Source organism: Oryzias latipes, chromosome 19, assembly GCF_002234675.1.
Source record: "Oryzias latipes chromosome 19, ASM223467v1".
NCBI classification, from domain to species: domain Eukaryota; kingdom Metazoa; phylum Chordata; class Actinopteri; order Beloniformes; family Adrianichthyidae; genus Oryzias; species Oryzias latipes.
In genome coordinates, this window is record NC_019877.2 from 9436528 (window position 1) to 9461688 (window position 25161).

General features: G+C 37.6%; 2 protein-coding genes across 5 annotated transcripts in view; both read right to left on the bottom strand.

Moving 5' to 3' along the window:
* The window catches only part of LOC101167744 (SH3 and multiple ankyrin repeat domains protein 1-like), a 47115-nt gene extending 41515 nt beyond the window's left edge, over positions 1-5600 (bottom strand). For 2 of the 4 annotated variants that reach the window (XM_023949485.1, XM_023949482.1), the window contains exon 1: positions 5204-5598. The gene's annotated coding sequence lies outside the window, so the exon portion shown is untranslated. Of the gene's footprint in view, positions 1-5203 lie in introns of all 4 variants that reach the window. The other 2 variants (XM_023949483.1, XM_023949484.1) reach the window with 2 other exon arrangements.
* A 7009-nt stretch (positions 5601-12609) lies between these two features.
* On the bottom strand, positions 12610-25161 carry LOC101167994 (vesicular glutamate transporter 1-like). Its single transcript, XM_004080537.4, has 13 exons — positions 24722-25161; positions 19302-19554; positions 18840-18958; positions 18640-18754; positions 18471-18558; positions 18149-18235; positions 17162-17298; positions 16742-16891; positions 16508-16640; positions 16124-16234; positions 15722-15849; positions 14783-14852; positions 12610-14622 (listed from the first exon to the last, which is right to left on the bottom strand). The coding sequence occupies exons 1-13, from the start codon at positions 24781-24783 to the stop codon at positions 14333-14335; spliced, it is 1743 nt and encodes a 580-aa protein (XP_004080585.1). The 5' UTR covers positions 24784-25161; the 3' UTR covers positions 12610-14332.

Genomic DNA, 25161 nt, shown 5'->3' on the forward strand with positions numbered 1-25161 from the left:
TAATCAGTGTTCACACGCATCTATGTTAAAAAAACAAAAAAAGCCGATATAGAAAAAAATAAATAAAAGACTCAAACTTGGGTCTGGTTGGCAGTCTCGCATTGATCAAAGTGGGCTATCTTTCCCTTCAGACTGTACATAATTGGGTCAGGTTGAACGTGCACCGAGGGCCTTGCTATGTCTAAACTTGGCTGTGTGGGCCGGAAGGCTTCAATGTAGCACAGATAAAGGAGTGATTTTTCTCACTGCTATTTTCTTTTTTAAACGTGATCAACATCCTTCATTAACTCAGAAGCCTTTCTTAAAGTGTAAACTCCTAACGCAGAGTTTTTTTTAACCTTCTTCATGTTCTTTATGTGCTTATGACATTTATTTCGTTTTTCTTGAAAGAATTGTGTTGGAATGCAGTGCAGCTTAATTTTAGATTTACTGAGACTCATTTTACAAAGATAATCGCCACTGGAGATGAACTCCTCCACCTATCTTACACGTATTTTTAGGATATTGATAAGGTTTATTGGTTTTATACTTTTAAAATGGTAAAAAAAACTGTTTTCCTGTCGGTTTTTCCTGGGAAATGACTTTCAAGATCATTATCTTTCTTTATGGGTTTCATCATAATCTAGTCATATGAGGTCATATTTAATATGTTAAATTCTAATTTGCCAAAATGTCAAAGGATTGCAAATATTCACTGTCCATAACTGTCCAAAATCTTTTAAACACATGTGGTCTTTCTCAACTTGGAAATTGACTTTTGTCCCAGGAAATTTAAAAAGATTTTAAAAAGCTGCCAAAAAAGTATGCAATGCTCTTTGAATGAACTCAAAATTGTAACAAGATTTTCAAATATACAGTTGTTGTTTTTTTAGAGAATAACTAAATGTAAAAATGAGCTAAAATCAATAAACATTTCATTAATATTTCTAAGTGAGACTCTAAAAAGACTTGTTCCAAATCTCTCCTTTAACCAATAGCTGTCAAGTTTAAAATAAGTTTTGGACACCTGCGATGACTTCATAACCACTTCACTGAAAGATGTTTGTACAACTTTTGTGAACCTTTTTAACATTTCAGCAACACAAAAAGAGGTGTAGCAATTTATGAGAAGAAATAAATAAATATTTTAGGCCTCTTTTCCCGCAATGCTGCTTGCAGTGTTTTGCCAACAATTGCAATCCCATGGGACATGTACCCGCAAAAAGAGTGACACAACTTTGTGTAGGGCTAGAAACTAGTACCTGTGTTGAGAACAAGATAGTCTGACTGACTTGATTCAAGCAAATAATTGAATGTTGATCCAATTTTACATCTTAACTTTGGTTGATTTGCTTTCGCAATTTTAAGAATGGACCAAACCAACTAGACAATGTTCACTAGTGTACAGTCAGGATAATTAATCAATAAACACAGGGCTTTCCTTGTTTCACTGCCTAATCTGTGCAAATCCAGGAGAAATTCTTGCTAATTTGCATATTTTCTGTCTATATCATCCACAGGCTATCATATTTTAGTAAGACACAACCCTAGCGTATCAAATTTAGCAACATAAAATGAAGACAAAAATATGCAACAAGAAAACAAACTGTCTGATTAATCTGCAAATCAATTGACCATATAGATCACCACAACAAAAAAATGCAGCACCAAGGGAATTTCCTGTTAAACACAAACCTGTGAAAGATTTCTGACATTTAGTACTTAAGCCTTTTCACACCAGTACACAACAAAAATCTCCAAATACAGTGAAAGCAAGCCACGGACAACGGATCCAGAGGTGAGTGTGTATTTATGACTTTATGATTAACATAAGGTATAAATGAGCTACCCACAAATGACAAGTCCACTTACCTCCTCTGTCCACTTACTTAAAGGTAACACTGAGAGACAAAAGTTAATAAGATACTAATAAATGCCATGAGACAACAAACCGAGGACCAGAACAATGCCTGTCAGGCCCCATCCTGAAGCCGTGGAATGAATGAGGCTCTTCTGATGGGGAAAGACTAGTCAGTCTTAACATTAATGTGTTCTACTGCTATTATTCCTGTAATAAACCCTTAAATATGATGAAAACCAAGCAAAGGACACATTTGTCATTTCATTTTTTGACCAGCGGTTTGATGGTTTAGGTGGATATATTAGACTATAAGAAGAAACAGATAGTGGATTATCTCAGATATTTACTGTCAAACTGAAGTTTCATGGAGTTTTTGTAGAAAGCCCTTTCGATCAGGATGTGTAAAAGGTTGTGCTGGAACAACCAGTTCAGGTGGGACCATCTGATTTCTTCCCACTGAGCTTTATCTTGTATGATTTGCAACAGTCCCGCAGGTAAAGGAAGTACTCCTGATAAAATCCACCTATAATCCCCATATATTCATAAAAATGATTCAAAGTTCAAAAGAGGACGTCTTAATTTGAAAAATGGGTCCTGACCATTAAAACTGATGTTTACAAGTTTAAAACATCTACTAGATGATCATTTCATTAAGTTTAAATGCCTAAAGTTTATTTCATATGTTTCTGTCTGGGGGGAGCATGCTGTATTTCATTATTTTGCTGTGCTTGACACAAATTACAGGCTTCATTTTTGCTTAGTTGCATGTTTCCCATGTCTGCGACTGTTTTCAATAGCAGTCGAGGGGATTTCAGGAGGGACCTTAAAAAGCTTTAACTAAACACAAAACAAAACACGTTCATGTGACTCCAGATTTTCCTATGTGTGGTGTCAGACTGTTGATCAGGGAATGTTGTTTTTGAGACAGACTTTCCTCAGAAATAAATTTGAAATCAAATTTTCATGTTTTTCTTTTTTACTTTTGGTTGCCTGATATATTTTGGTCTGCTCAAACCTTAGTCAAACTGTCATCTTCATATCTGTTTACAAATATGGTGGCAGTCTCCAACTAATAGAGCACGCTTCTCCCCATCACAGCAGTGAGCTGTCAGTGGGAATAAGCCCTTAGCAGGTCTGTTTTGTGTCCCACACTGTTTTCACACCAAACCCTGGGGAATTGGTGGACCATATAGCACTGTCACATCTACATTTGTGACCAGCCTGTTTTATTGACTCCTTCTCTCCCTGTGGAGAATGCAGAGGACAGAGCAGGAGTGGACAGAAAAATTCAGCATCAGACATGACAGGCAGCAAGAACAGTGGTAGGAAAAAAAACAATTCTGAATCAGAAAGACACACATTTGCACTGACACCTTGGGCTTTCTGACTGGTTCTGTGCGTCTCTTTTATCCTGCACCCAATTGTCTCATAATCTCATTCTCGTCTGGCATCCACACATTACACATAATCTCTCTTTCTGGCATTGATAACGACATCCAGCTCTCTTTGTTCCATTGTAAGGAAGCCATTAATCTTACTATGCCCACTCTGCTCTAAACTGCCCAGTTTGTTTTCTCTCGTTACCAAATTAACTCCCCATAGAGCAATTCTCCAGGAGGGCAATATGCTTTTAAAGTCAGCCTTGCTTGTTGTGCATAAAAATGCGTGTGTGGGCTCTTAAGAAGACCAGTCAATTATACCACATTGGAATGTAAGAGTGCAGAACTGGGACACAGTGCTTATGCACATACTTCGCTCATTCTGTAACAACCTTTTACCACCAGGCCAGGACTGAGCCGGGTTTAGATGTGTACGTGTGAGACGCTTTCCCATCACCTTTCCAGCAGCTGACACACAGAGGCTGTCAGCAGCAGCGATTTTGGCAGCTGAAAGAGGTGTGTAAAACCTCTGTGATGATGAGCTCTCAGTTTGTCTCACCTTTTTGTTTTAGCACCTTTCCTGAACTTCAGCAGAAACTAAAGCCAATGATGTGCAATTAAGAATGAAAGGAGCATTTTAATTATGTTTCTTACTGTCCAAAATTCTTTTAGTCCCACACCAGTCATCTTTTAATCTATTTTATAATCATTCCCAGTGGTCTTTTAAATCTGCTGTTTTAAACCAAAAATCAAAAAAAGTGGTGAATTTTGCTTGTTCATCAGGAATTTGTCTCCGAGTTGTGGGGGGGATAAGCCTGCTCTCATTTCTCCAAATTCCCTTGTTTACATGTTCTCCCGCTAACTTACAGTCCCTCGCAACTCCAAGCAAACATCATCAGTGCAACAAAAATGGCGAGCAGTATTGGAGCTATTCAGCCATACAGTTTTGAGCCAGATGTCACTCAGATGAGGAAAACAAAGACGTACATGAATCTATTTGTACAAGTGGATGCATCAGAATGGAGCAGAGCAGAGAGCTTGTGACCCGCTGAGTGTAGCATCCGTGTCACACCTACAGGTTTTTTACAACTGCATTTTTTCATCTGCTCTTGATTCACAGTGATTTAAATCAATAAATACTCAGAAATGCATTTTTAAGCCTAATTTTTTCTTTATTTGTGTCTTTTATCATGAGAAAAATGCTACAAGAACATGTTAAAAACATCAGAAACACCAATTTCATTGGAGTGGGTCTTTAAACTCATTCCTACCAATGGACATTATATCTACTGTATACATAAATCACTTAAACTATAGAAAGCTGCTGTAAAACACTTGCAGTTGCAATAAAGTTTCATATCGAATACTGAGTGCAAACGAGTCACAGAGGATTTAATCATGACCAAAAAGTTGGATTTGACAGAAAAGGCTGTCTTTTTTCAGCCGCTGAGTCTATTAGAATTACAGCAGTATTTTATTTTTTCTATTTTTCTTTTTTTTTAATTCTACATTTTTCATTTATTATTGTTGTTACCAAACTTTAATAATTTACTTTAACAAATGTTTTTCTTATAAAGAACAATAATTCTGAGTCTAATCAGCTGCTCTGCACTGGAGTAATGCATACAATTAGTGCAGAATTTTCTCAGAGATCTTTGTGATCTTTGTCCTTTTTTCTTTCTTTCCTTGTCCCACTTTGCTCTCCCTTCCCACCTACATAAAACATGCAACCCAGACCTCAGAGGACCCCACCCCTTCCCTCAGCTACCAGTTTCAGCAGCATCCACTTCTTCTTTTAAGGTGTGTTTACTTTCATCTTACAGCTCAAAATTTTTTCCTCTTTTTTGTTGTACCTCAGTGTTTTTCCAGTCTACACAAACAGTGCTTTAGATGAAGCTCTTAACATTATTTTGTAAAATAAACTGAGCTTTAGGCTGATTTAACCCAAAAATAATAAGATGCAGAAGAAAAATGAAGTAAATACCTTTAAGTTTTTTGCAAACGTCTGAGTTGCTCCTTGTTGCGTCTGCAGTAACCTCCTCGATAAACCATAAAGAGTAAAATAGAACCAGGAAAAAAAAACTTCAAAGATCCATCAGATAAAATAGATTTGAAGAAAAAGAAGTAAAACTCATTTTCTTTCCTCTCCTAACATTCTTGAAACATGAGTCGGTGTGAGCCAGCCTGAGCTGCTGTATTGTGCAGCCTCTTTTTCATTCACATACACAAAACACACACTTTCACCTCCTCACTGCCCTAGTATAGATGCTCGCTCCCTCCCTCTCTGTCTCTACTGCACACACACACACAGCCACACACACACAGCTTTCTCCCTGTCTCCCTGCTGGATTGATCCTTCTTCTTTGCTCTCCTTCCACTCTCTGAACATACTCTTCACCATCTACTGTATCTGCCAGTTGCTCTATGGGCTTTCTTGTTTCGCACCCAAGTGCTCTTCTATTCAATTATCCCCAATTTTCCTCATTACTCTGCCCTGCTATGTCTTTTTGTCTTTCCCTGCTCTGCAACACTGGAGCCACTCTGCGCTTTCTCCTTCATTATTTCAGCCACTCCATCAGTCAGATTCCCTCATCCTGTGATAGGATTCCCACCCTTTCATCTGCTCCACACTCACATATCCTGGGCATGTGTTTGACCACTTTCCTTTCATGTTTTGAGACTGTTTTGTGAATGAAAACAATGACGTATATGTTTGAAATATGTCCATTATCACTGCTTGTACAGTGAAAAAGATAAATGAAAATAAGGCATCTTGGCCAGCTATCTTAAGCTGTCCAACTCTTTGGAGAGGCTTTCACATTTATCTCCTCTGTGGAGGTTTCTGCTCCTATAATATTTAATCTAATCTCTCCACTTTGGAACAGAAGCATTTTGATTTTAAAATTGCATTTTCTAAAAATGGCCTTTTAGAAATTTAGAGAAAATAATAGCACATGATTAATCACAGCCCCGCTAGTTTAGAAATGCAGTCTTTTGGGACCACACACAGTGGAGTCCTGGAGGGTAATTAAGCTTTAAACAGGTACCTCGACGTGTCTAGCAAAGTGAGGGAAAAAGTTTCTAAGAACATTTACCTGAGAAAGCTGGAATGTCCAACTTTTGATAAAAGTCCAGCAAATTTTTAGAAATTACATCAGAACAACAAAAGAATTCAGATTCAGGTACAGCCAACCTCAAAAGGGTTATGGAGAGGAAAACACAAAACCTGTCGGTCCAGCAGGAACAGCTGCTCTAACACTAATATAATTTGAAAATTAATTTTAAAAATATACAACAAAAAAATGACAAAACAAAGTTGTAAACAGCAGAGAATATAAGGTAGCTAAAAGGGCAGATAAAATGTGTTTCTACAAATCACATTGAAAGTGTGTGGCACTAAACATATTACTAATAAACAACAAAACAGCATTTTCTGATGGATTTCACCCAAACGTGAATATGAAGGTGTGTAGTGAAACTAGTAGAGCTTTAAAACTTAATGTCAGAAAAGATCGTCAGAGACTGAGGTTCATAAAATTAACTATGATACTGATGGATCTCATGAATGCCCTTCAGCAGCTTGCAGTTTTCCTTTACATTGCTTTAGCGTTGTAGCAGCAAAATAACCACACAATTGAAAGACTGTCTTTACGGATGTAACTGTAACCCAGAGCAGGGCAATACAGTAGGCATTAAAGACCAACTCCAATGAAATCATGTTTGTGGTGTTTTTAACATGTGGTGGTAACGCTTTCTTTTACAGTACAGTACTTACAGTGTACTTAAGTGGTATTTACATGGTACTTATTGTGTAACTACTGGGTACTTTCAGGGTACTTACATGGTACTTTTTATGGAATTTACTGGTTACTTACAGTGTGTTTACATGGTACTTTCTATGGGACTTTACTGGGTACTTACATGGTACTAACCATGTATTTATATAGTGCTATTTGGTTCATACCTATGTGGTACATACTGTTTATTTATAATATTCTTACTGGGTATTTACATGTTGCGCAAAGGTGTCTTTTATGGTACTTACCACATGTAAGAACAAGGTAAGTACAAATAAAGTACCTTGACCTTTAGGTCTGCACTCGCTGCATGTTTCATGGTATTTACCATGAATTTACCACAGAAACTACCCCTTAAGTACACTAAAACTGTACTGTAAAAGAAAGTCAGCCCTATTTCCACTCAACTACATGGTACTTTCATTACTAGATACTGGGTATGTTCAACAAATAAAGTGTTTGTATAAAGCTTTCTGCCGCCCCGTTACACTTTTATAAATTAATTTTGGTTTTGTCTTTGAAAAATGCAATGGTCAAACTCTGTTCTTTTTCCTATTATTGCTCCTAGGAGATAACTAAACCAAATCAAACTAAATGACGTGTTTGACAAGTTGGAACTGTTTGTGTGCTGGAAACCCTGGCTGTCAGGCTGTGCCTCTTCCCAGTAAGGCCCGTTTGTTTGCAGAGAGCTCAATGGCTTACAGGATCACCATCTGTGCCCTACACGGGTAAAATACTGGGTTTCTGAATGCATATTTACCTCTTCTAATAGATATTGTCTTTGGATGTTCTGATGCTGTTGTTCCCTGGGAGGTTTAGATAACATTTTATAAAAGTTGATGATTAAAGTTTAAAATTTAATCCTGGAGATTGTAAATTCAGTGCTGGGAGTTAAGTTTTTATTTTGAGGTTTGTCCCACTGAGAAGTGTTTATACTTTATGAGTGCTTGAGTGAAAACACAGCCCTCGTGCTTACATTACAGTTCCTTTTAGAGCTCCATCAGAGGCTAGGATGGAAGGAAAGCTGCTTTAAACACATTAATGCACACAGCGGAACACTCTGCTACCCTGTAAGAGGAGATATAGTCGACTCCTACCATATCCAAGCTCTTGATGACACCTGCATTTCAACACTTCAGGGAAGCTCTTCTGGGTTCTGTTCTTCCTGTACTTGGTCCATTGTGCAGGTTTGCCTAGTTTTCATCTCACCTACAGCTGATGGTTTTCTCACAAGCCAGCATTCTTCCAGTCTCCTTTGTTAACCCGTTTTATTTTTGCCAAAGACTTTGAGAAAGATCTGGGTCAGATGTAGTGTACTCTTTAAGGAAAATGCAGACTCCTGTTTTCCCCATTTCAGTGAGATAAGCAGGTTTGCTGTAGGAGAGTCAAAAAATGTAAACCAAGAGGCAGAGGGGAAAGTGAAACAAAGTATTGATCTAAAGCAGTGAAACAGCAAATTGGACTCCCAAAAGAGACCATTAAGGTGTTTTTATGTAGAAATGCAACCATATTTTACTGCTTGTTAATAATCTATTCACAAAATGCACAGCTATCAATATGGTTTCAAATGATGAACTAGCACATTCAGATCCTAAAGTCCTCTTACTTTAACATGAACAGGGGGAAATCTGCACTTGGGCCTCACTTTTAAGTTATTCAGTGCTGGACTCTTGTGGCCATTTGAGGTAACTGAAATGCTATGAACACTTAGAGCAAGGGCAAATAAATACATTTGATTTTTTTCCCCCTACTTGCAAAAACTTCACAAAGAAAAATTTGCTTTGGCTGGAATTCTAAGAAAAGTTGAGAAACAGAAACCACCATTTTATACTTGACTGTGTTGCCGCACTTTCCTTTCAAGATGAGCAATGTTTTCCTAGTTGAAAGTTATGCATACAAAAGAGGAAAAAAAAGATTTCTTTAATTTTATTTTGAAAATACTGCATAATGTCATCTACGTGAAATCTGTAGCATCATCTACAGAGCTGTATATTAGGAGCAGACTAAAAACTGATCTTTGATGAGCTTTAACAGCTTATTTTATTATGGCATCAAATGCCCAAACAGCCTTGCAGTAGTTTCATTAGAAAACTATCTACACTAAAATTCTTATTTAGAAAATTGTCAGAAAGAAGATTTTTCTCTGGGAAAATTGTGTATTTTAAAATTTCCTAAATGTTGCTCAGAACACAAAAAATAAAAAGGATAAAATTCTTTCAACTTGTGACGATCAAAAGCAGAATTAAGGTGCTGTAGGCAAATAGTTTTAATTTTGTCAGATGAGCCTCTGATAAAACTAAAAGTGATGCTTTCATGAAATTATTATACAACATCAGCCATTCTTCTTCTCATGTAAACAGTTTATTTCACACAAATACAAAAAGGTGTCAACTTTTGTCTAACAGCTCATGTGTTCTATAAGTTTCATGTTGTCTCATTGTATTTGTGGATAAAGATTTTAACAAGTATTTTTTTATCCTACACTTTGCACCTGCTGGTAGATTTAAAACCAGAACAAGCAGCACTGATCGCCCCACTCCTGTTCTTAAGTCCTAATGCAGGCCATCACTTAAACCTGGGTTTTTATGTGGCATAGTGGTGCAATTCCATCCATTTCATCACATTCATTACTAAAATTATGATGAGCATTGGACTTATATTTGCATACCATGGATCATTTCCTTATTGGAAAAAGTTAAGAGCAAGCGGTGATTAACACTTGTTATTGAAGCTCTGATTGTGGGCTTTTACTCGTACCATCTAATGTGACTTTTCTAGACTTGCTCTATCGGGGTGTGGCTCTAAAAGCTTAAGTTGATATTGGATATGACTGTCTTTGGTGGGCGGTTCATGGGAATAAAAGGTGGTAATGACATCCTTCGTCCAGAAGAAGAGCAGGAAATGTGAGGCACTTAAGAAAAAGGAAATAAAAGGAGGCTTTACCACACTGTGGAGACTGAGGTTGCAGATACAGATGGAGATGGAGGTTGATGAAGCTCTGAAGATGGAAAAGAATTTCCCTAAAGATGGAAACAGGAGCAGGAAGACACAAAAGGTTTAAGCCAAAACAGAGGAGTTGATTCCCTTCTTTATTCAACATCAGTACATTCTCTTCAAACTTGGAACTTCATGTCAGGAATGTCTAAATAACTATCTTCTTATTGAGAGGAGTTAACCTCTGTTCTTGTCAGGTGAGGATTAAAGTCAGAGTTGTGTACCAGCTTTCGCTAGCACTTAAAACCGATGTAACAGAAATATTTAGCAAAAGCAACAAATCATCTTAAAGTTAAAATATGTTCATGGGACACCAACAGCAACAGATAAGGTATACTGAGCAAAAGCAATGTTATTTTTTTTAAGGTATAGTGATGTTTTTAGTTTTATGCTTTGTTCATTTTAACAGCAGCAACCTCCTAATATTGATATCAATATGTTTTTGTCTCTTTAACAAGCAAAACATTTTATAACAGATTATTTTTATGTTTTACTTTCTACTCGGGGAATTAGTCAGCCAGTACATTCTTTATGGGGGGGAGAGGGGGGTAGAAGACTTTGGAACCAAACAGTGTAAAAGGCCATTACATATTTCTAGATGTTTTATTGTTATAGAGGTTCAAACCACTTTTTTTTTTTTTTGGATGAGGTGCTTTAACAAAATATTGCTTTTGTTATTTTTGCAATGCTTAAAGATGATTCTTAATCTTTGTCAATATTTATACTAATATTGACTCAAATATTGGGGTGCCCCCTTCCTTACCTCCCTGTAGCTCCGCCCCCGGAATGAGCACATTTTGATTTTTGGATCAAGAAATTGACTTGATTGTTTATTAATTAAACTCCACGTTGGCTGAGGATACAAACATGTATACATTCTTGTACGAATAATTAATGCACAAAATGTCAGAAACTGACGAAGGAAACTGGACCCCAGGGACTAAGGAGGAACAACAATTTATTTGCAATTTGGTGATGGTGGGGTGTGTGTGTGTGTGTGTGTGTGTGTGTGTGTGTGTGTGTGTGTGTGTGTGTGTGGTGGGGGGCAGGGGGTGAGCAGAATATGATGCCCAAGAGACGGCGCTCAGTGCAGTGAACCTTGTGGCAAAACAGATAGAAAACTGGAGGATGAGCATCATAAATATAGGATGTACTCACTTAATAAGCTAGTGAGGTGGTTTAGAGAAGCAGGCAGAGACTGAGAGATGCTGAGGACGTCCACAGGGAGATCCACGGGGCTAGGAGAGAGTTTGAGAAAGAATGATCCAATATGAGGATGCATTTCCAGATGGGGGAATGAAAGAGGAAGATTGGAGAGGCAGAATCCAGAAAGGTCCGCCGCAAAGGCAGAAGTACAAACATCCCAAAAACCATAGAACAAGAGGTATTGATAGAGTTAGGACCGCAGTCAGGCAGTGAATCAGCTGAATATAATGGGTGAGGAACAGGTGAGAAGAATCATCTTGATTGCAGGCAGAGAGTGAGGCAGAGAAGGATGGAAGAAGTCAGAACCTGACGATAAATCATTTTTAGTAGGCCTGAATTTTGTTTATCTGCTAACTTATTAGGAAGCACAGATTGTCACTAAAGAAGATCAAATCTTCAGCCTTTTGTCATGTTTTCACGACGCGACTGTGATCATAAAAATGATCCTGAAGATTGGAAAGAAACAAAAACAGAGTCAAAGTTGACCATGAAAACAGAAAAAAAGCCAATCACAGTAAAAAAAAAAAGTAGACATTTAATGGCTTCAAAGAATATGAGAAACATCATTTTAAAGGTTTCAGTGACAAAAGACAGGAGGGAAAAAATTGTAGTAAAATATAAAAGAAGAAGTGAATTAACACAACTTCCAGAAATATTATTATATTACTCACTGCTAGCTATGAAAGCTAAATAATTTTATTTTTAACTTCCAAAAGAGGCACAGACATTTAACAGGATGTGGAGGTAATTACTTTTTTTACAGAGTCAGATTTGTTTGTGTTATTATGTGAAATAAAATCATATTTGTGATCTAAATAATTAAGTTTTGACACATGTGGAAAAAGAAGTTAAAAAAGACAGTATTAGAAATTAATAACTTTGATGAAAAATATTCAGAAGGTCATGCACTTACTTTGAAACCGGTGAACGTTTAAAATCTTCCGTGTCTTCAGTGTAATGGTGTTTAAAGGTTTCCAGTGGATCACATTACTATAGCTACGTTAACTAACCGCTCTGATCCTCTCATATGAATTATGTCTTGCATGGCTCCTCAGAAATAGACTTCAAATCTAAATAAGCATCCTGTTTTTTAAGAGTTAGATACATATGCTTGCAAAAAAACAAAAAGGTTAAAAGTGATTTATTAAAGTATATAAATTAAGGTAAGTTGCATATTTGGATCAATCGACATAAAGGGGTTTAAGGCTATTTTCAAGTACATCAAAGTTTACTTAACTTAAGTTTTTTTTGCTAAGAAAATTAATGTAATAACACTGCAAGAAACACAGCTAGGTTCCTGTTTCCATCTCAGCTGGAAAAGAATAAACACTCAAAAGTTTAAGCTATAAGTTTGACATGGTAATTATTACAAAAAGGAAATGAAACAACTCAATTACAGAGAGAAGAAGGAATGAAGTAAAGATATATTTAGGTTTTACTGTCACAATACAAAATCAATATCTCGCATATTATTCTTTATTGTCCCCTTTCCTGAATGCAAGTGCAAGATAATCTATTAAACTGCGGACACTCGTCAGCAGATTCAAATCATTGAATGAAGACCTCTGCTTTACAGCTGTAAATCCTTAAGGAATTAGCTGTCAAAGAGGTCTACTTATGAGCTCTTTAATCATGTCCCGAAAAATAAAACGATCCTACAATGAAAATGTAACTCAGGTCAATCTGTAGATTGTGCTTATAGTTAGATAATTTAGGAAACACAGACATGCAACAGTGGCAGCAATATGCCAGCACAAGCTGCCAGTTATCTGTAAATACTGGACAGAAACAAACACCTCTAGGTTTTATTATACAATACAATATTTCCACATGTTTATCATTCAGTTTACAAGTAACACATTTAACAATAATTTCAATGAAAAATAACAGGAGTGGTAAAAATTCCACAAATGAAAATTAGCTCTACCAATGAATACAACTTAAAGCCTTTTAGAGCTAAATACATTTTTGCTAAAGACAAAACAGACTGCTTAAATGCAGGGAAATGTCCTGCATTTACTGTAAAAATTGCCTATTATCATTTTGCACTATAATAAAAAGCAAAGATAAAACAAATTTTGGAATATGTAATGACACCAAACTGCTTGTTTTTTTTCTTCCATCTCTGAGCAGGAACGCAGAGCACAAGAAGAACTAATAAATAATACATCAAAATTAAGGTATTTGATTTGAGAACAGTCTCAAAAAGTGTTTGTTGTGGGGATGGAGTGAAAGAAAATATGAAAGGTGCAATTATTTTACTGCCTGGTGACACCACTTTTGGTCTGAGACGTCTTTTGATCCTCCGTTTGTCAGCAGGGAGACAGATCAGAGACTTTGCGTGCAAGCTTTTGTTCTGATAACACACAAAGAAAATCCACACAAAAAGCTGCATGAAGTCATGTTTGAAAGTGTTTCTCGCCTTTCTTGATCCAATACTACAGAGTAAAATTTGTTGTATTGGCACAATGTATTTTTTTCTCGACTGTGTGCAGATTAAAGACAAAGATTATAGCTAATTTTAGAGAAAATGTCTGTTTATATTTCACTGCAAGGTGCAGAAACTCTTTTTTCTAAGAGAAAGACGAACCCTGTTGAGCTAACATCATTAGAAGTTTTTTATCCTCTTCAGCACAAGAGTCGGCTCTGCAGGACGTGTTTCATCTCCGTGTTTCATCTGGACTCCTCAGTTGAGCGGATTCTCGATTCAATAGGAGTTAGTTGGAGAGCAGAAACTTTGATGAAACTGTGATAAAAAGGATAAATCTGGGCCCACCTTTCTATTTTATGAAGTATACATTTGTAGAATTGAAACCAGCACATCTGTAGATTTTTTTAAATATCAAAGACAGCCACTATCTGGTCTAAAGCCCACCTCCAACAAAGTTAGCTGCTGGTTCCTAACACAGTTGGGGTGCACAACTGCACTCACACTCAAAAACACACACTTTACAGGTACTAAAGTGGTCAATTCCACTGTGGAGTTTTTTTTACATCAGGTGTGTTTGCACCGACACTTGATGAGATACTTTTCATTTTGTGTTCTAACCACGTAGTCAAAGGGTATGTTTGTTCAACACTGCTGGTGTTTGCTTTGTGTGCAGAATTTGTTGCTTTTATGATCTCTGTAGCTCGCCCTCTCCCCCATGAAGATAACTATTGGTTCCAGCTGGTTGAATGTACTCCTCAGTTTTGTCCCAGTCGGATACCCAGCCTCCGCCTCCACCTGCTGCACCTCCGTTTGGATCTGATGCTGTGTTCATAGCTCCGTAACCCCCTCCGCCGCTCGTGCGGTACAGTTCCTCCGTCTCATTTGCAAGTTCATCCTCATCCAGGATGCCACACTTCTCAACGCTCAGCTCCTCCGGCTCCGCCCAGGTCTGCTTCTCTCCGGATGCAAAGAGGCCTGTGGCAAAATTTCAGTCAGCTGATCCATATGTATATTTATGAAAGAACCAGCAACAAACATAGAGGGCACTGGGATTTTATCCATAACAAAACTTTTACTTCTGTCAGTTTAAACATGTTTTGCTTAGAATGGGTTCCAAAGAGAGAAGCATAAATACCGTAGAATATCACGCCTCCATAATGAACAAGTGAAGCAATGAGAAACACACCCTGCCACTCCTCGCGCGTCTGTCAAAGAGATGAAAAGTGTAAAACACACATTAATGATAAAATCACTGAATTCAGGAGTCAGAGATTACAAGTGATCTTTGTTGTAAAACGTGTTTAAAGACCCACTCTGATGAAAATTGTGTTTTTGGTCATTTAAACGTGGTTTTGTGGCATTTTTCTCACAACGGAGAACCCATATTAAGAAATGAAGCTTAAAATTTGCATTTCTGAGTACCGGTATTACTATATTCAAGTCAAAAATGCTGTTTGAAAAAGATTATAGTTGTGATATGGAAACTACAATCGGAGACCACAAGCTCCCTGCTCCTCTTCATTCTGATCCATCCACTGGTAGACGACTGGACCCATTTACATCTTAGTTTTCCTCAGTCTGAGATGGCATCAAAACTGATATTGCTCGTTATTATTTTTTGCTCCGATGAAGTTAAGTTGGGGTTGGGAGGAGCTGTAAGCTAGCAGGAGAGCATGTAAATAGATGGGTGATGGGAAGTGGGCACGGGGTTACTTTGTGTCAAAAATCCCGCTGGCAACTTAGAGGTGAAGTTCTAACCAACTACCGCTGCTTTGCAGAAACTATGTCCTAGAAAACAACACAGGTTTTTTCTTATTATTTTATTTTGGCTGGAAACATCACAATCATTATTAAAAGACCACTGGGAACACTTTCAAAATAGATAAAAAGATGTTCGGAGAGAGAAGTTATAGTTGTATTATTCTCCCTCAGATGTCTGTTAGTGACATTTTCTTTTGAGGTCAAATAAAAAAGTGTATCTTTAGGAAAAGTGAGATTTTATTCCCTGTAACCCAATTGACTAAAACATAAGACATTTTTTAAAAAGTAAATTGATTTAAGAGTTGTCTCTAACCTTATGCTTAGTCATGGCGCCAACTATGAGAGGGCAAACCATACCAGACAGGGTGCCCACGCCGTTAGAGATACCCATGAGGATACTAGCATACCGTGGTGCAATGTCCAGGTGATTGACATTGAAACCTTAGGAGGAAGGAGACATATTTTAGACAACTCGAATAGAATAGAATAGAATTTAACTTTATTGGTCCCACAAAGGGGAAATTAATTGCAGACAGAAAATAAACAACACTAAAAATTCACATTAAAAAAATTAATAATGACTGATGTACTGTCCAGTGTCTATGAGGCGATGTAGAGTCTAATAGGAGTTGTTTTTTATGCAATAGCAATATTTTGTTTACAAAATAAACACCAACACATATAACGCAATGCCAGTCAATATGTTTTATTTCACCTGAAATGGCAAAACCAGAGAAACCCACAGCCAAGACGAGGAACGTGATAGCAACACCTTTAGTATGTGAGAAACCAACCACCAGCAGCAAGGTAGCCTCCATGCCAAACCCTGAGAGCAAATAGAAGCAAACAAAAGTAGAGCATTATTGAATTTCAGCTAAAATTAGTTATATACTACCAAACCTATACACATTTGGTCATTTTACCCCACATGCACATTTTTTACACCACAGCCTGCATTGTAATTGCTTCAATTTTGCAAAATTATACCAAAATCCACTTGGCAAAAATGCAAATCACCCTTGTGCCCAACAGGGAGTGCTGCATACGACATGCATGAATATTTCCAGCATGAAATTCTGACATTCTTGTGCTTTCTCACCTCCACAGTTCATGAGTTTCCGGACGTTGGTGGTGGTCATAATTTGGTTAGAGCGCAAATAATCAGCAATTTGTCCACCAATAGGCACGATGATGGTCATAACCAGGTGGGGAAGTGCAGAAACAATACCGACCTGCATGTAGGAAATATTAAGAAAGAAATGCAAATTTGTCCAGGAAACCTTCTGAAGATCGACCATCAGTACATTATTCAGTGTTAAACTGACACTTTTACCTTGCTTATCTCAAACCCAAACACCTCCTCAAAGTATGCAGGCTGGCTGATGAGGAGCAAGTAGAAAGTCCAGCTTCTGCAAAAATTGGCCACAATGATGGCGTACACAGGCATGGAGGTGAAGAAGCACCTCCAGGGTGTGTTGAACTTCTGGAAGATGAACGTGTGTTATAGACTTAACTGTCAGTATGCCACTAATCTGTGAGATTTTTGTTTATAAAAATAGGTGGATCGTCTGTTACAGGTAACTCCACAGTCTCTGACTGATTCTTACATTTGTATTTCCAACAAACTTTTCATCTAAACGTTCTTTACCAATACAAGCTTCAAGCAGGTTGACCCTCAACACTTTTTTTTAACTTCATGTTAACTTTTCTACTAATGTAAGATAGTTTAAGGGTGGAACAATTCTGTTCTGACCGTTACTGTATGTTGGGCTGACTCTCCGATGCTCTCCTCAATATATTTCCTTTCCTCTTCAGTGATGGTGGGATGCGCTGCTGGACTCTCGTATGACACCAGGATCCAAAAGCAGTACCACATGACACCAAAGCTACCTGAGGAAAAAGAAAAATTGCCAAAATGAAGTTCAAACTGAGAAAACTATAAAGATGAGGATGAGCATCTGTTTTTAGATGTGGTTTTCAGCATGAAAACAGAAAGACCTAAAGTCTCACTCTGATCATCTTTGGATCAATTGTAAAAGTGTTACCAGTGGTCTGCTAATTTTGATTGTGTTGTTTTATTGCCAGTGCAACTAAAAAGGGGAGCAATGTTGGAGTTATCCAGCTGTTTTGAGCCAGATTCCAGCTCAGACCAGGAAAAAGAAGACGTCTGTCTGTACGTTCTATGATCTGATTAAACTGAAAAGAAAAAGGAAAAACAGTTCAAACACAATGATCTTTGTCATCTTTAAATATGGAAGATGGAAAATGCAAACTGTAGAAAACCATCCCAACTTTAAAGTATGTGGTAGCAGGATCATGTTGTGGGGCTTAAGCTCACATCACATTGTCTTAAACAAATATACAAAAATATACTAAAAGGGACACCTCACCATATGAGCAACCCACTCAAAGATCAAAGTTGGGTCTTCCGACTGAAAAATATTGATTTATTTTTCATTCATTCATTCATATTTATGTTTTAGCTCCAAACTAAGAGAAAAGTAAAAAAAAAACATCCATGTTAAAGAACAGGATAAAAGTCTGGCAGGATGCTGAGAGAAGCACTAATAAATAGGAATGTTTGAACTTCAGAATCTAAGAAAACACTTTTACTTTTTTTGCAAAGTTTACAATAAATACTTTTGGAAATCATTTTGTTTAAAATAGAAAATTCACAGTCCAAAATCGAGCTGTTAATGATTTGAAGTGAAGGCTTGAATAAAAGTCCAAGGTCACCAACCATAGACGTAGAAAACAGACGACCATCCAGAATATTGAACCAGGATTCCAGCTAAAGGCATGGCAATCACAGCACCTGCATAAGAACCTGAACAAGAGAGAATTTGGTTTAGTGTTGACATGAAAACACATGTTCCAACCAAATAAAGGCCAAGACTTATATATTTGTTTAGCAACTTAAAACAAAAGATATTTAAAATATGATCTCATGAGTTAATATCTTTAAAAAAAATTGTTCAAATAATTTAGGAAGAGGATATTTTTAAAAACTACATGTGGGTTTATGATTAAACTTTCCTTATTAATATAGATGATGGCCTCACCACAAAAGGCTGTTGTGGCCAGACGACTTCTTTCAAGAGGCGGGGCCCATTTTGCCCAAATACCATGACAAGCTGGATATGAAACCCCCTGCAAGACAGTGACTCAAAACCATGACGTTATTTATCCCAAAGTGCATTGAAATCAGAGATTAACGTTAAGGAAAATCACCTCCACAAGTCCTTGAAATATCCTGACGATGATCACACAGCCAAAGTGCATCCGAGCTGCTGCAGGGATGAGCATATTCAGGCAAGATGTGGCCACTATAGCAAATCCAAACACTCTGTAATAGAAAAGAAATAGAAACAGGAATCTTAACAACAGAAACCTTTTTTGTGAATAGATGAAAGTAAAGCAAACGAACTAACCTGTTTGCTGCAAACTTTTGGCAGATGAATCCTCCAGGGATCTGAGTCACTATGTATCCCCAGAAGAAAGAACCATGGATCATTCCCACTGTCTCTGGATCCCATTCAAACTGTGCTTTCTGTTTGAATAAACATGAACGGATCAAGTGATGCACATGTAGAAGGTTTTTCTGGTACAGGCATTTTTAATAGCAGGGTATGAGGATGGGAGAGAACAAAAGGTCCAGCTCACTACTGACGCCTGTTGAGCAAATACCAGAACTACAACACATGTCTCAAACGTTTAACCTTAAGACTGAATGAAAGCTTAATAAACAGTATTAATTAAAAATATGTAGTGCAATAAACAACAGAAACATATTTAAATGACTAAAAAATAGAAATAATTGAACTGCTTCATCTACTCTACTCACTGAGTCACAAGACAAAGGAAGGGAGACATGGATGTGAAGACTCACTCACCACTATCACTTCCTTGTTGCCTCTAAGGACTTTGTGGCTGTTCACCATGCTGACAACGGCCACACCCAGGTTGCATCTGATACCAAAGGAGATGCAGAAGCCTATGCCGGAGAGGATGGCGATGATGTAGCGCCTGGGAAGGCCGAAGCAAGTGCAGTCCACCACGGGCATCTCTTTCTCCTGCACCAACTCAGGTCGGCCTTCTGCTGACAGTTCAATTGTCTCTCCATTTTCCTGTTTCTTCTCAAGCGCTCTTTAAAGAAAAATATGAGGCTCAGTTTCACATTTTTGAACTGTTTGAATACAGTGATGTTTTAAAAAGACAATCTACAAGTACTTTGTGTCCTTTTCTGCTGGGTTTCCTCTTCTTGGATGCTCTAGAGACAAATAATGTAGTACCTGACAGTAAATGAAAGCTTAAAGCCTCGACGTGATTGTTTTTATTCAAGGGTAGGAGAAGAGCTTTAAATGATGTTATTCATCTTTGGTAACAAAGGTTTTTGTCACATTTTATGAAATAAAACAAATGTTAAAATCCTTTTAATAAAATGTACCTGCTTCCACTCTAAAACAAGGTTTCTTTTTATACCAAATAAATCACATTTTTTCATCCCTGCCACATTTTATTATAAGTGGAGGAACCAAATTCTCCATATTTTGCTTTATTTTTTTTGTTTTTATTTTATTTTATTTATTGGTAATCTGACAAACAGGGTTCTTACTCTCATGAAGTGGAAACATGTGTAAAATGTATTTAAAGTTTAAAAAAATGCACCAAGAAATTCAGGAAAGCTAAAAAAACTGCCATGTGTATGTGATCGACATATTACAGAAGAAACTAAGGACCAATCTCTAATGGCATCGTAAAAAGCTTCAAGAATAACGTTTATTTGTTTATTTTTAAGCGTTTTATAAATAATGTTTATTCATTTATTATAAAGAACTAAATAAATAAAGTCCATCCATCAATTTCTTAACCATGTTCTTCCACTCATCTAGGACTGGATCCAGAATCCATCCAAACCAGATGCCCAAGCCACCTCAACTGGTCCCTCTGGCCCTTACTTTTAATTACTAAATTAAAAATAATTAATTTTACTACAAATTGAGCAAATTAAGACGAATTCTTTCAAAAGTCCCGACAGAATAGAAAATTACTTTGCGAATTATAGGATTGAATAGGACTGATTTTAATGTAACTTGTTTGGATTTATTAGGAGGGTCTGGTGCTGCTTTGTTGTGAAGTAGGATTAAGTAATCTCATTTGAGGTTGACAGCTCTGTAAAATGTAGATTTTGTTTCAGAAATATCAGGTGATGTTGAAACCTGATGTTTTCAGTCCAACCAGATGCTGTTATTGAAGGCTTCAGCTGACAACGTTGATTCAAAAAAAGTTTTAGATGTTCAAATTGTCTCTGTCAGTTTAACCCTTGTGCTACCTTAGATGACCCCACCCTTCCATTGACGTGTTCTCCCTACCATGACAAAGGTGGATAAAGGTGGAAAGATTTCATGTAATCCATGGACACCAGTGAAGATCACTAATCATTGAAGAAAAGATGACCCAACTCCCAATGTTAAAGTGCCTAGGATAGCACAAGGGTTAACTGCTGTTCCTCCAAACTTTAACAAGATCCAGCACAGATTTAGCCTTCCTCTACTACGATTTGGTAAACAAGATTTGATTCTTTTTTTTTTTTCTTTCATCCTTTTCTGTAACACTGAAAACAGCAAGGAAAGCTTGAGTAATAGGCAAAATCAGCGACAGAAACATGAACGAGTTCTTTCCAGGCTGCTTTCTGACCTCTGCCTGCCTCCATTCTAACACGCATCAAACGTGTGTCTCCGTGTGCAGCCCTCATGTATTAAACCTGATATGTGCAAATGCTTCTTGGACAAGGCTGGAAGAGTAAAAGACGTGCTGATCAAGAGCAGCCGCATCTTTGAAATCCATGTTTCATCTGTAAAAAGACACACTGATGTTAAAGTTTAAAGCCCACAACTATGTGGACTTGAAAAACATGCATATGGAGTGTTACAGCCTCAAAAACTATTTTGAAAAACTGTAGTTTTGGTGGAATAAAGTGGGAAGGGCATTGTTCAATATATGTTGTGTTTGAACCAATACAGATAGGGTATTTGTTTTTGACATGGATTCCCAAAAAGGTTCTTATTTTTGCTTTTAAACCATTTCAGTCAGACAACTCTTGCAGAAGAATATTTATTTCACAACATCTTTAGGTTTTCACAACATCTTTAGGTTGGCATTCACAATTTGATTCACAACTTCGTTTTTGCATAAGGCTCCGTTCAATTCCTTGAGACAATTATTTTTTTTTTCCATACACTTTCGGGTAACAAAACCCCCGTAACGGAGCCCACAGGTGGAAGCCAGGGAGGAGGGAGGGGCAAAAAAAAAAAATGAGCGCTGAAGGTAAGAGAGAATGAACAATTGTACACCTGACTTAAATAGGACGCTAAGCAGGTGAGTTAGTTGACTGACCCGCCCTAGGGGAGTAACCTGTAATTCTGCAGAGTGTCTGCCCGAAATGCGACGAGTCGTTATTTCACCATCCTTTATCATCACTTATTTTATTGAATTTATTTACCAGCTCAGCAGCTCCACATTTCTAAAGACAAAAACTGGGAAAGTTTGTTGTGGGACATTCCCCTTAAATTCCTTCTGGTTGCTTTAACACATTATTAAACACGTTATGAAGTATTTTTTGTATTGTCGTCTTTTACGGCAAATCTTTTTTCAACATGTATATTTTGTGGTTTCTCAGTTGATGGATTGGAGCAAAACCTTTATGGTTTTTTTGTTTGTTTAATCTCAGACTATATTGTTCCGAGCACAAGCCAGTTCAGCGTTCTCTTTTTTCCGGTCTCTAACATGTGACTGCAAAAGGTATTCATTTGGCTCACTTACAGTGACTTGGAATCAATGTGAAATTATTTGATTCATATTTGAAACCTGGAGACAGCAGGTTTGTATTTGTAATCAAATTCTGGTCAGAAAAACTGCTGGATAGACAGTTGTGACGTCTGAAGCTGCAAAAAAAAGTTATTAAAAGTAGAATAAGTAGACTATAATTTAGAAAAAAAATGCACGATACTTAGACCTGAAATTTCAAAGACAACATTTAATCAGTGAAGTTCAAAAGCTCGACAACTGAGTTTTATTGAGAAGTTCCAAAGAAAAGGGCACAATAGGAAAGAAAGAAATTGATTTAAATCATGTCAATCAAATCTGAAACAACACCTTTGACCAAGAATGTTTTTTCTCAGATGATGTTATGATTTCAATATTTCCATTAAAATGTCAAATTAGTTGGGAGTTTGAAAAATAAATATGTGTATAACCTTACATTTTGGTGTTGGAATCAATAGAAGAAGAGATGGAGTGTGTTTTTTTCAATCATAAAAGTGCTTCCTTAAGCTCATCGTTTAACTTTGTCTGAGCTTTTTATTGTTTTATAAAATATTCCCATTGGTCTTCAAATGGAAGTCCTTGTCCCAAAGATGCCCATAGAAATCCTAGACATGTTTCATATCAAGCTGACTGCAAGTAGCAAGCGCACATCTATAGAACAGATGCTTGCTTAAGTACTTTCAGCCTGCTTAGAGGGTCTCAACAATCTTCAACAGTGATCAACTATTAATGATTCTCTCTGCTGAATTATTAAAGGACTATCTGTGGGTCTCTTGGACTATTTTAGTCTAGGCAGGCCTCTTTCTCTGTTATTCCTGTCTCCTCTTCATCTTTTTGCCCCTTTACCGTCACTACCCTTGACTTACACAGGGTCTTCCACAGTTCTTAACAGTTATTGCTTCCTCAAGTTCCTTCCTTAAACAGGACATGTGGAGCTGCCTTACACTGCCCATCATTCATCTGCATGGACTTTATTTATGGCAGTGACTTTTCATGAGTATCAAGGAAATCCGTTGTAATCCTTACAAGCTATCTGACCTTCTCCTATCTGTTCCTCTTGTGGCTTTTAGAAAGAGTCAAAGTTACTGTGTAGGGACGGTTTGATAGATGGCAGAGTTTCGATGCTCTGGTTTTAGAGATGAACAGTTGGTTCCATTTTGGTTAAGTGCGCCTGGTTTCCTCTCCAAGTTAATCTCTTTGTTTATGCGTCCAGGCCAAATGAGAGTAAAAGAGAGTTACAAGAGTAAAAGTCCAGATTATTTTAAAGAATAGAAAGATTGGAGGGGGGTAAGGTATAGATCAAACTTACTTCGGCGACTCTGAACGTGCGTAAAGCGCGTTGTGCCGAAAGCTGCCAGTGCGCATTACGCACAGGGCAAGGAGCGCGCACGTGCGCAGAGCGGAAATGACAGTTTATGCAGCCCACTGCCGTAGGTCGACTGTCCTAATCCTTGCAGTTGGATGTCCTGTGGTTTGTGGGTGGGGCTACATGCCATGACGAGCTACTTAGGCGGAGAAGTAGAGGAGGCCCAGGTGTACTGCCTGCAGGGATTTGCGTGGGACGACAGCTTGAAAGAGGAGAGGCTATTTCTGGAGAGGATTTAAGTGTTTAGAGGATGCATCAAATCCCGAGAGGGAGAGGGAAAGGGGAATCCATCAATAGATAGTTGCTTTCAGATCACGGGCCATGTCCCAGAGTGAAGTACCTTATGTGTGTTTTAGCAAAGTCTGCAAAGACTGATTTCAAAGAAGAATTTCATTAACAGAAAAAACAAAAAACACCAGTGCACGACATGCTTTTGAATATGAAACAATATGGATTTTTCACTATTGCTGTTTTTTTAATTATTCTGCAAAAGCAACTTCTTTTTTTTAGCTCACTTTCTTCTCAAGGTCACAGTGCATGAATGACAGGTCAGCTTTATGCTAAACATAGTTTTTCTGTGGACAAACAGTGCCATCAAGCAAACGTTCATCTGTTTAAAGTAGAAATTAAAGGATAACACTTGCTGTTCAGTTTCACAATTCCTGCTTAACCTTTAAATCCAACTCCATACAGAGATTTCTGTAACCCGATAGTGTGACAGCTCTGCGGAAAAGCTTGAAATAGATCCAGCTATTGATCCACCTCTTCATTTTACACTGACAGAACATTTCAAACCTAAAATTAAACATAATCCGCTTCTTTGTTCCTCTAAAACAAGTACGTTTAAATATATCACAAGTATAAAAACAATTCATTTTGGTTTGATTGTTTGTATTGGCTCAGAATAAGTTTCTTCTTTGGCGTTTAATAGATAGGTGGTCCACACAGATGTGGCAGATTATCCAAGCCATTGGACATCCTGATCTCGTTTGCTTTTATCTCCTCAAGATAATCAGCAGCTGTAGTTAACCCCAAAATCTCAGACAAAGAGTTAAAGACAAACTATGTTATTTTAAAAGGAATGTTTTTTTCGGATAATTTTTTCTAAGAAAATGTACATACCCGTATATTTTCCCAAGAGTCTTGGCTGTCACGGCCTTGAACCTGTCCGTCCGGATCTCCATCCTGACGACTCCAGGACCGAACCAACGCGCTGAATTTGTGCGCCCCTGATGCGCCTCTTACTCACATTAAACAACCCCCCCAAAATAAAATTGTAGATTCTTCTTCTTTCGGCTGAAGCTCCGGAGTCACTTATCGTGAAATTAACTTTACTGCAACTACAGAACAAATTCCAACGAACATTTTCAGTCCAACGTCATCAATCCTCAGCGTCCAGACCAACTTGGTCACACTTTTCGGTGTCCTTATAAGTTTCCGGCGCAGGTGAGGCAACTTTCGACAGGATTCATGGCCAAGCAGTGTCTCTGGCCGTGGTGCTGAAACAGATTACTGCCGCCCGCGCGCTAATCTCTCAAGGAGTGTGTAGTGAGTGGAAGGTG

Excerpts from the sequence above, each read along its gene's own strand:
- LOC101167994 (XM_004080537.4), bottom strand. The coding sequence starts at position 24,783 with ATGGAGATCCGGACGGACAGGTTCAAGGCCGTGACAGCCAAGACTCTT. Across the intron at positions 18,755-18,839 it reads CAAAAGTTTGCAGCAAACAG|AGTGTTTGGATTTGCTATAG; the intron begins GTTAGTTCGTTT and ends TTTCTATTACAG. Across the intron at positions 16,892-17,161 it reads CAGCCCAACATACAGTAACG|AAGTTCAACACACCCTGGAG; the intron begins GTCAGAACAGAA and ends TTCATCTTCCAG.